The 11,788-nt window shown below is 40.9% G+C and overlaps 2 protein-coding genes across 2 annotated transcripts in view; one reads left to right on the top strand and one right to left on the bottom strand.

The window, feature by feature from the left end:
- On the bottom strand, nucleotides 1–6,321 carry tmem231 (transmembrane protein 231). Its single transcript, XM_034879336.1, has 7 exons — nucleotides 5,868–6,321; nucleotides 4,914–5,080; nucleotides 4,607–4,735; nucleotides 4,133–4,276; nucleotides 1,499–1,580; nucleotides 1,182–1,287; nucleotides 1–776 (listed from the first exon to the last, which is right to left on the bottom strand). Exons 1-7 carry the CDS (start codon nucleotides 6,004–6,006, stop codon nucleotides 614–616), a joined length of 930 nt encoding a protein of 309 aa, XP_034735227.1. The 5' UTR covers nucleotides 6,007–6,321; the 3' UTR covers nucleotides 1–613.
- Nucleotides 6,322–6,934: 613 nt separating this feature from the next.
- The window catches only part of gabarapl2 (GABA(A) receptor-associated protein like 2), a 7,672-nt gene continuing 2,818 nt past the window's right edge, over nucleotides 6,935–11,788 (top strand). Inside the window, exons 1-3 of the mRNA XM_034879337.1 lie at nucleotides 6,935–7,170; nucleotides 8,438–8,493; nucleotides 11,006–11,178. Of these exons, the coding sequence (XP_034735228.1) occupies nucleotides 7,137–7,170; nucleotides 8,438–8,493; nucleotides 11,006–11,178 (263 nt within the window). The 5' untranslated portion in view covers nucleotides 6,935–7,136. The remainder of the gene's footprint in view (nucleotides 7,171–8,437; nucleotides 8,494–11,005; nucleotides 11,179–11,788) is intronic.

Here is an 11,788-nt window from a genome sequence, read left to right as displayed (position 1 = left end):
TTATGGTTGCGGAGATACATGTTGAAATGTACAAATACTTTATTATCCATGACCTAAAACTAACAATACAATACAAAAATGATCAGAGAATTTCTTTAATTGATGTCACAAATTGTCATAAACATACAAATTGTAAAAATATAGCAAATCTATTGATATTTTCTATACATAGCCATTGCTTCACAAAGCAGGAAAAGAAATGCATTTTCCAGGGCCAGAACTAGTGTACCTTCTGTAGGAGGGCCTGCATAGAAACCAGTCCAGGAAAAGGTTATGATGTGAATTAATTTGTGCATGTTTGTAGAAAATACATCCACATCTCTAAAGAAATACAGTTCAAAGTTGTTGGGAGGTCCATTGCTCATACTTGTTCAGTGATGAGTTCAAACTAGTAAGACAAATCATGTAGTGATAAAAGGAAGAATTTGATGTTTATGTATGCCATAATGTAATTAGAAAACTGACCTAATGGCTACTTATTAAAAGTCAAAGAGTCATTGATTTTGGTACTACATTTGAGTCAAACAGCATCAGTGTTGGTCCCAGTGAGGAGAATGTAATGTAATGGTCTGCTGGTTCATGGATCCCTGGGGGTCAAAGCACTACCACTGCATCATGACAGGTGAGGTTTTCCCAAAGGTATGGGTACGGTGGTTAGAACCTGGTTCTGGAAAACAAATCTCTGTATCCGTTCAAAGACCCAGAGGAAGATGAGGAGGACACTGACGTATTGAATCCAGGCAAATTTGATGGTTTCCCAGAAGCCAGGACGATAGGTGGAAGGAGACGGTTAAGGCAGAAATAAAAAGGGAAAGATTGAGATGCTGCTCCCAACGATGCGATCACGGATCTCTCTGTCAGTTTACTTTGTGTGGCATTTGTGTGTGTTTATTTTACTCAACCCTTGACCCTTTTGTGTAATATTCAAACCTAATTGCGACTATATGACCTCCTGGTAGCGCTAACTCAGTAATTTACAGTGGGCAATAAAGCCCCGTACAGGGAGCTTTACGACAGCAGGTTTGGTAAAAACACCCCAACTACCTGACTTAAAATAATGACTGGCTAGCTCTACAATGTAACTCACTTTCTACTTATTGTACGCGGTAAATTAAAATAATAGGTTACCATAGAGGATATTTAAAAGAATCACACCTTCCTAAACCTTTTTTCAAGGATATCTTATGACCTCCATAGGGTACCGGATCTCAGCATTAAGCTGAAAGGGAGATCCAGCAGCTCGCCCCACAGTCCAGACCGGCATGGGACAGGACAGTACTGTGGTCACTATGGTACAACACAGGGACAAAAAAAAAAACAGAGTGAAAAAAGTAAAAGCTGTCATATTTTACAATATCTACATTTAACTAAATGCACATGTAATGAATGCAGTGTAGGGTTGGGTAGTCCAGACCTCTGATGATTCAGGGTTTAGTCACACAGTATGTTCAGCAGTAATAAAAGCAGGCAGACAGAATGAGAGCCTTGGTCTACTTACAGTTTCTGTCCTGGTAGCTCCTAATTATGTTGTCCAGGTCATACGCACTTGCAAAGGGGCTGGAGCCGTCGATCACTGACACCTTGGCATCAAACAGAACACCACCGTATCAAATGAAGATCTACTGTTCCTGTCACAGCTCCCTCACCACGTGGTAGCACTACTGGGATTATCAGAGGTGGAAAGTAACTAATTACAAGGACTCATGTTGTAAAACTTTGTAATCTGGGCCCCCAGAGTAGCTCAGTTGGTAGAGCCGGCGCCTATATATAGAGGTTAACTCCCCAACGCAGCTGGCTGAGGTTCGACTCCGACCTGCGGCCCTTTGCTGCGTGTCATTCCCCCCCCTCTCTCTACCTTTTCATTTCTTCAGCTGTCCTGTCAAATAAAGAACTAATGCCCAAAGAATTATCTTTAAAAAACTAATACAAAATGTATTACAAATGTAATGTGTAATTTGATTTATAAGTATGTTTGGTTTGAAGTATAATGCTTTGCTACATTTTAAATTACATTTGTTCCTGAGTAACTTTGGCTTATCTGTCAACAAGTTCAAATCCAAAGCTGGAGAAATGATTTCTTGGACTTTTGGTCCCTTTTCCCAAAGTTTGCTGCTTTTTAGCTCCCCCCTCCCTCCACTCTGAGAACATTTTAAGTGAGCAAATTTTTTACTTTTACTTGAGTAGAATTTTATACCTGTGATTTTACTTGTACTAGAAAGGGTAACTGCGGTTCTTTTTTAATCCAGACCCTATTCTCCCATGTTCTGTGTCTAAGTGACTGATGGGAACAACAGTCTTTGACACTGGTCCAGTATTAAGAGAGATCTCTGCAGTCAGCAGCAGAGAAACAAGCTCTAATGGAAGTTAATGGGACAAATGTCCAGCTTGTGTTTACCTCCACAAAGTGCTCGTGTTGTCACTGACAGACTCACATTATTAGAATTAGAAGCAGGACCATTCCCCTTTAACTTACATTGGAGCTTGTTTGTTGCTTAATACTGGACCAATGTCAAAGATTGTTGTTCCCATCAGTCAAGTCCTTTTTATTAATGTACATTATTGTCACACAATATTATGTAACATTTGTTTACATTTCTGTAAATTGGCACAATAAAAAGCATGACACATTGCCAGTTCCTGTTTGCAATGTAACAACACATTCATCCACTCTACCTCCTAAAATGTAATATTGGAAGTTTACAAAAGTTAACTGATAACACTGGTGCTAGAACTTTATCTGCATTGTTCAGTGAAGTTCAATCTCTCCTTTTCTCTACTACATGTACCTCCCATTTCACCTCATCCAACCAACCACTGCCTTGTCACTAATTTTCATTCATTGGTTGTTTTCAGCTTCAGCGTCCTACAGTATGCTCTGCCAGGATCCGCTCAAGCCTTGGATAATGTAGCCTGTAGACTCTCACTGTTAATAGTTTTTCAAATAGTTTTTCAATGCCATTAATCGGTGGCAAAGGCTTCTCTACTTGGATTGGTCTTGATGGAAAAGGAAAAGGAGAGAAAGAGAACAGGTGGAAAGAGAGAAAGACTATAGCTATGTTTCCATCCAATTGTCATTCAAATGATCTGAATTTCCCTAAAAACATGTATAGGAATAAAGTGTGTTTCCATCAACGGCTTTAAAGCAACCTGTGTGTAATGACGTCACACGCTGTTTAAGGTGATTCCATTCATCTTCATACCGAATCGCACAACATTCAAGCTAACGTCTGCAAACAAAGTTTGCGCGCCAAAAGGGAAGGTGCCATCCATCTACAAATGATTCACATGGTATAAGTGTAATAGTGCATACGTACCAGCCCGCTGTAACTGAGCTATCCGGGCGCCCATAGACAGTAAAATTAAGGTTTCTACACGGTAGACTGGCTTCCATGATGGCTTTTTTCGAGGACGAGAACAAGAGTGTCCAACGGGGTAAAAACCACTTTAAATCGGGTCAGGTTATTGAATGCAGTGTGTCCGAGGGTACTGCATGAGTCATATCAATCATTACATGGTTACTACTGAAAGAACTGCTATTAACTGTACATTCACTATATGAAAATCACTAAGTTTGGAGGAAAAAGTGCACAAGGCTTTTGTTGGATTGGCAGTGGCTCTTTTTTTTTTTTAAAGAAGCTCTTTTGCGGTTATGTCTTCAACTATATTATTCATCGGTGCCTGGTGGTTTATGGGATGAGTAGTTCCTTCCCTTGGAAATGTACCTTTCGTTTTGGGGATTTTTTTCTGTCCATTTTTTCCACTCTAAATGATAAGTTGTATGTTTATTAGTCCCATGGTAGCTGGTTGGCCTAAGGCATGGTCTAAAACTCTTTATATAAGGATTTTTCTAAACGTCAATGGGAGAAATGAATTAAAACTTACTTCCGGAACGTAAGCTCTCCTGGAGGAGGGGCAGGACTGTTGAGCTCTATTCATTATTTATTCTTCAAATAACCATCAGCATCGCATAAGTCGTTTAGCAATTAAGAGAAAATCAGATGAGATCAATCGTACAAAGATGATGTTCATGAAGTTAATTTAAATTTTACTGTTTCCAAAAGGCATTTTTCATTCCATATTACCCAATACTCATAAAACAGGAAACATGGCTAGTGAGTCTGTGTCCACTCACATTGTAAATGTTGTACAGTCCCCGGTGAGGCAGGGGTGTCCTCTGCATCAGCCTCAGGTCTCCGCTGATGAACAGCTTAGCTCCGGGGACAGAAGAAGAGTGCTGCACATAAGCCAGGCTCTGCATCACCACTGTGGACATCCGCTGGGAAAACACAACAAAACAATATGCTTTCCTTTAGCTGGAACATTGACGAAGGCTGGCCTGGACGGGCCTGGTGTCGTCCCGCAGTTGGCAGGCTGTACTGCCATGGTGGCAAACACACGGGAAAAGATCTGTGGCTCACTGAATGTAAGAGCTTTCGTGTCCTAAAGCCATCCTTTAACTTTATTAATTCATTTTTCCCACTTGTTATTTTAACCCACGCAGAGAACAGCTTTGAATGGTGCCACAGACAAGCAAACCTTTCATTCATTTCATATACAGTATTTACAGTATATACTTTGAGACTAGGTACTGCAGTGGAATACATACAAAGAGCTTGTAGCTGAAGGTGAGCAGCAGTTGTACACTGTACACCTGTTCCTCAGGTTTTAGAGGAAGCTCCAGTTGAAAAATCAGGAGGTCCAACTTCCCATCCTGGTTTTGGTCCTCTTCTCGCACCTGTACAGTGTGTTCACGCACACAGAAAAGAAGAAAAAAACATAGTACCTACTACATACTGCAATCATAGTAAGTTGCTAGCCTGATAACTAGTTTCTCAAATCCACTGTACTATTATTCAAAATGACAAGCGGGACACTTGCACATTTGAGAAAACTGAGGTGAGTTATGTTCTTACAGAGACAGCAGGCATCCGGAGGTTGGCACCAAGCATGTTGTTTAGATGGGGAAAGGTGCTCCAAGCGACGTAGTCTCCCTGAGTACTGGTTGCTGCCACCAGCAGAGTCTGGTACTGAAACCTCACAACCGGCTGTTCCTCGTAAGACATTCTTTTTATCCAGAAACCTAAAATAAAATAAGCAATTTTACTTCTTTAGCAAAAGCGGTGGCTTTTCTGTGTATTCAAACTTCACCTGAACCTACCATCTCAAACTACGGATTATATTATGACATGAGGGTTGTAATGATTGCCAGAACTAAGAAGGACATGAAGCTGTGCTTTCCTTCTTTTTACTTTACAGGGCAAGAGCTAAACATAGTCACAAAGTAATACCTGGGCCACCTCATCAAGGATAATCTTTGTGACAATAATGACTTACCGTGCCAGTGCTGTAAATTATAGGGACAAGCAAATATGCTGGCACGCAAATTTTATATGTGTACTAAAGAAATTAGAACATCTCTTTTCAGAGCATACTGTACTCCAGTTTATACAGCTCACCTATGGTGCCCCTTACAGTAAAGCAAAGATAGATCAGATATAGGTGGCATACAATGATGCACTTAGAATCCTGTTGACGTGTCCAGGATGGACCAGTGCTCGCCATTTGTTTGGGAGGAGTACTGTCCCCACCTCCCATGCTGTGATGATTAACAGAGTCAAATAATAAAAATTTAACTGCCTAAACCAAACCTGGACTTAATGATAGAAGATATACAGTACCTCCCAACTCTGGAAACACTGGAACACGCATTTGTACCTGTTTTAATGACTTTGCATAGCTTTTGTATGTGTATGTATGTATGTATGTATGTTCCCCGTATGTAATTCATAGCGACAGGAACCACGGCCATAGGAGCTAGCTAGTTCAGCTTGTGTTTGACATTATAACGTTACAGTAAGTTACTTTACCTTGGCTCCTGTAGGCAGCGAGCAGAGGCGGGATGTAGGTGAGGCACAAAACAACAACCAGAAACAGAGTAGCTTTCGTGCAAACGCTCGTTTTGTACCGAATCAAAGCCGGGTGGGAATAGACTTCATAGAAAGCCATGGGAAACGATATAAATATCGTTCGTAGTCAGGGGCTAGCTATGTGTTGTCAAGTCCAGCTAACGTTAGCTAATGCTCAAGCTAGCATAGCTAGATGGTAAGGTAACATGAGTGAATGCGCCCAATGACTAGTGTGAGTAAACGCTCACAACAACACACTGTGAGACAAACACAGATAAACCTTTGCTAAGTAACTGAGAGCGTATTTTGACAAAACGTAGCGTATCAACATGCTATTTACGTTAGCCCCAAGTACCATATTTAGCTATGGTATTAGCTTAGCTTAGCGTCTCACCGTTACCATGGCGGCCAACGGTAGCGTTCATGCTGCGTTCAAGCAATATCAGTACAAATGGACAAACAGGAAGTGTTTTACCTTAAGTAACGTTCACACATTATCCTAGAAGAAAAGGGATTTCTATGAATTATCCCCAATGCTAGCCTTGTCACACATCCTTTAAATATAGCGAGTAGAATAGAGCGACTCAATAACAAGTAAAACCAGATACAAATAAACTTTGCAGCTCATTTTAAATACCTGGATTAATAGTGTAATCATTGGATTTTTTTTATTTAAGTAATTGTGGTTTTGCGGCGATTCATTTAGCCAACAACACATCTGTATATCTTTTTGCTGAGTGGGAGCAGGGGTGTAGCAGGGGTGTAACATCTGGTAAGGTACAGAACATATATGCAGCCCAACTACACTACATCTCATAGGCAACATTTTACACCAAATATATCTCACGTTTTTAGGTCTTAGATACTATGCAATACAAAATATAATCCATAAATAAATTCAAGTACTTCTACCACCATTTAAAGGTACCACTGCCTGGCGAACCCCTGCATATTTAGTACGGGTCTAATTGTTTGAGTGCTCAATTGGTGTTCTGATTTTTTCCGAGAGAACCTGAAGGTAGCATCATTTTCACCGCCTCTCAGTCGGACGGTGACGTCACCTCCCAGCTAGACGGACAGTTGGAGTCTTCGGGCAGAAGAGACAGTTGTTGACGTTTTGCTTTGGTCGCTTTTGTCTGGATTTTTGGACATTACGCCGACATTATCCGCGGATTTAGAAGCCCGCCTTTCGACTCTACCATCACGCCTCAGTGCGGGGATCCAGCAAAGATGAAATGGATGTTTAAAGAGGACCATTCCCTGGGTAAAGGGGTTGGATTGTTATGAAACAAGAGATGCTTGTGTCATGTCGCGCCCTCCTTTCTGTTTCGCTCTCTGTGCGATTTTGCCAAATCATTCCACATAGGTGCAGTCTGTGCAGACATGCACGTGTGTCTCCGCAGCCAGCAGATGACTGATACAGAATTGCTAACGTTGCATGACTAGCAACAAATGCTAACATGTTTTCCCTGAAGTCAAATGACTGCTGTCACCTTCAATGGTGCTGCTGTTAGTCAGCTGTTTATCCTAGACGGGTCTTTCTTTTGCACGGAGTCATTTCATCGCCAAATTCCATTCGAACATCTGACTTAGAAAACCCTTGGTAGGAAAAGGCTTAGTCAAGGGTAGTATTATTAGGCACAAATACTCCACCCAGGTGTCTCTCAACATCACTTTAAATAGGAACTTTTTGCATGGATCCCACTGCTTGGTATCATTTAGTGACAAAAGACAGCAACATTTTTCAAGTAAAACAAATCAAAAAGAGCACGAGTTTTGATTGTAAGTAGTAAATTTGTAGTGCCCGTGTACTACACAGATGCTGAATTTCAGAGTGTTATCTCTGTATTTGTCCCAGAGCTTGTAACTAGGGGAAACATTCATGAACTGAGTTGGTGTAAAGTTCTCTCCATACTCAGAGAGCTGAAGTAGGTTGTTTTAGAGCTCACTAAGGGACTTTTCTGTCTCTTAGCTCTTCAGCGCCTTATAGCTTAACTGTGTTCATATTGGCTTCAGACAACCTTGACTCTCCTTTTAAAGAAACACTGCTGCTGGTCTCGCAGAGATGTCTCTATAAGTAGGCCTCTTATCTGGGCTAATGAAAGCGTGCAAAGTGTTGAACCTAAATGTATCCGCCACATCTTATCACCCATCACCTCACCCTCCCCTCTCTGGCCTCTAGTGACTGCCTGCTGCATCTGGTCCTGATAACAAAGCATACTGTAAACGTAGGCCTACTGGAACTAGAAGCACTATCACTATTTATATAATAAGTACTATAATGTTTAGTATTGCTAAATAAAGACTGTATGAAGATAATCACACTCTGACTTGGTGTATAGTGGCATCCTGTACACAGCATCCTCTCCTCTGTCTGGTCAGGCTGCTGCTAGTTCTTGATTTTTCATATGGACCATTGGATCTGACAAGGCTTGGCTGTATTTGGCAGTAAGGTACGAGAAGAGGCTCCCAAGAGACCCCACTCATCCCTTTAATCCTGACTTCCTGTTTGTTTCCTGTCTCTCCCTCAGAGCATCGATGTGTGGAGTCAGCCAAAATACGAAACAAATATCCTGACAGAGTACCGGTGAGTATGGGGGAAGGTGGTGTTTGTGCAGTGGGATGGTGATTACGGGTACAGATCGAGTGAGTGAGAGTCAAGAGAGAAGAGGGAGTGTCTGGATGAGTAAATGACAGGTATGAGTGGAAAAGAAGAGAATGAGTGAGTGGTAAAAACAGCCTTCATAGACAGCTCAGAGAACCAGGGTTCCAACTGTGTTCCCAATGAAAAATCCCAGATTTCTATGACTTTCCATAATTAAGTGGTGACAATGTTCTCCATGTCTGCTTTCATATTCACGTTATAGTCTCACTTTGCCAGACCTTCCTCCACAGCGCTGCACAGGAAGGTCTGGCTAGTCTACACAGCAATCCGGGACGGGAGAAAAACACAGGATTTCCTCACAATCAAATGCCCTGACTTAACTTATATGAAATTTGACTGTCATCACCACTATCAAAACAAATAGAAGCCCCATCTCTACTCATTTCACATACATAATAAAATACTAATTGTATCAAAAATAGTTTTGATCATGGCTCTAACCCTGGTGAGGCTGTCACACAGGTGTTTTAATGCTTCCAAAAATACAGTTCTGAGGAGACACATCATGCTATTTACATCAAAAAACACATCAAATATCCGCATTAGTATAAATATCAAAGAAACAGTATTTGAAAAGTCATAGTCCCTTGCTACTGTTGATATGTGACTGATGTTACACTGCACGTAGACTTGAATTCATCTTAGACCGGCTAACTAAATCACACACTGCCAGCAAGCCCATAACCTCTGCCCTGCTGGTAGGAAGGGAACAGAGCCTCTCTGGTCGGTGGAGGTAGTGGATAATAACATAAGGCAGGGGGCTTCAGCAGCTGCAAGGGACTCCCTTCATCCATAGGCCAGATGAAGGTCTAGTACCAAAACGTTGCCAACTATTGAATTTATGTTCTGCAAGTTAGACAGTGTGTGTGAGTTTTTTACAACTTTTAACCTACTTATCCCCCTCCGACGCACCTCTCACATTATATACTGTACGTGCAAAGCATTTTTCTGTACTGAATTAAAAAAAAAAAAAAATTATAATTTGGAGGCCCCCTCTGCAGTAACTCTAATGACCCCCTAGGGGCCCTGGACCCCCTGTTGAAGATCTCTGACATAAGGTAATAACTGCCTGGTCCTAGGAAACACAAACCCAGAGACTTTTGTGTCCATGATAAACCTGTCATACTCAATATCTTTTTTAATTCTTGCATTCTGCATCTGTGTAATAGGAGGTCTGGGAGGAACAGGGCAAATAGTTAGAGTTCCTTAGATTGTGTAGGCTTACTGCATTTTAAGATCTTTTATAAGACACAGGGGTCAGCACTGAAGGGGATTGTAAACAACATCACGGCAGAACTGCTAAACATTTACATTTATTTTGACCAATCATTAAGAACTGCTTTCAACGCTTTAAAGCTGCACAGGTCAATAATATTATATTAGCAACCCACAGAGAATGTAACCCTATAGGGCGCACCATCAGTTTCCTTCCCCTAAAAGTGCTGTTGGTGCCACTGACAGGCTCAGGTTGTTATTATTCTAAGTGTCTGAACATTAAAGAAAAAATACCTTAAGATCCTTTTGTTTAATATGACCCAGCCCTGAAATCCCCATCACCAAACCCACCAGACTCCATGTAAAAAATCACTACTTTTAGTGTGTATAGAGCAGCATATCTCCACCAGACTCCATATAAATAATCACTACTTTCCATATTTATTATGTTTTTCTTATTATATATACTGTCAATACACTGCATATACCTATATCTATATTAATCTTACTACTAGTATAATGTCACTGCTACTACATTGCAGATATCTGTACATGTTCATACATTGTTCATATTACATAGCAATATTTTTTCTGCTCTTATAACACTGCAATATATTTCTTGTCGTGTCTATGCACCACCTGTCTATACTTGTATATCATATTGCACTTTTCTGCTTTTTTGCACTTCTGACAAAGTGCAAAAAAAAAACAAACTGCATTTTGCTGTCTTTCTACTTGTACACTGCACAATGACAATAACATTGAATCTAGTCTAATCCAAACATGTAAATGGGGGAATTAAGAGTTTATTTCAACCAGACCGGAGTGGTGATCGTTGTGGAAAGATGAACCAAGATGTCTTTTGATACTGCAATTTTATTTAGATTTGGTCATCTTTGAATATAGTGTGTTTTTATCATCATGAATAAAATGAAATGGGGTCTATTGAATGGGTGGTTTAATAGGGACTTGGCTGTTACATGTCAAACTGACCAACCAATATGTTTAATAATGACTCACTCCTATCCTGATGCAGTTGTAAGCATGTGAATACTATGGGTTCAAACTGATATTAGTTTAACATGTAATGGTCATATACGACCTGTTACAGCAGAACTGTGCATCTGAATATTAGAGCATGTATGCAACTAACCCATGCCATACCAAAGTCAGTGTCAATGTTTAAAGGCCTATTTCTCTGTTAACCTATGTGCTCTAGGTGATAGTGGAGAAGGTTTCTGGCTCGCAGATAGTGGACATTGATAAGAGGAAGTACCTTGTGCCCTCTGACATCACAGTGGCCCAGTTCATGTGGATCATCAGGAAACGCATCCAGCTGCCTTCAGAGAAAGCCATCTTCCTCTTTGTCGACAAAACGGTCCCCCAATCCAGGTGAGAGCAACGCAGCAAAACAGCTTGCGTGTAACTCTACATTTCTCCGTTCTTGGCTGAGATGGAGGACGTAGAGCTGCTTTACCCAGCGGCTTAATCCCGACAGAACACCACAGGGAATTTCAGCCTGTATGCACAAAAAAACAAATATTCACATGCCAAAATTGAAAATCAAGTCGTTATCCATTGAACGAATATTTGGATCCAGCTCTACAATCACCCTAAAATCCCATTTTATTGATTGTATAAACCATGTGCTGTGAGGCCCTGGCCTTGGTATGCAGTGAAAGGTGGTCTTACCCCCCCACTCAATGGTGTGTTTGTCTGTACATCTGGGTTACTGACGACCAGAGACATGACCTCGTCGTGTGTGAGTAATTAATCTCCCTGTAAAAGGAGAATGAAGCCCCCCTATTAGATATGGTTAACAAAACAGGAAACTGCTGGACATACATTGATATCTTAGCTAATAAACGATGGATGGATAGACATACAATGAAAATCTGTTTGTAGAACAATAGAACAGTAAAGGTGGTAGCGTAGCAGCATAAAACAGATTGTTCGTGCAAAACAGTAGTTCTTTCAGTCTTTTTTTTAAGGGGGGGGGGGG

Source organism: Etheostoma cragini, chromosome 8 (assembly GCF_013103735.1).
Source record: "Etheostoma cragini isolate CJK2018 chromosome 8, CSU_Ecrag_1.0, whole genome shotgun sequence".
Taxonomy (NCBI): Eukaryota; Metazoa; Chordata; class Actinopteri; order Perciformes; family Percidae; genus Etheostoma; species Etheostoma cragini.
The sequence above is the reverse complement of the archived record's forward strand: the minus strand, read 5'-3'. Positions and strand labels throughout refer to the sequence as shown.

Bases quoted from the DNA above. Each gene is read 5' to 3' on its own strand.
- tmem231 (XM_034879336.1), bottom strand. From the start codon at position 6,006: ATGGCTTTCTATGAAGTCTATTCCCACCCGGCTTTGATTCGGTACAAA. The intron at 5,081-5,867 runs GTAAAGTAACTT...ATTTTATTTTAG, and splicing joins CGCTGCCTACAGGAGCCAAG to GTTTCTGGATAAAAAGAATG. The intron at 1,288-1,498 runs GTAAGTAGACCA...GTTGTACCATAG, and splicing joins GAGCTACCAGGACAGAAACT to TGACCACAGTACTGTCCTGT.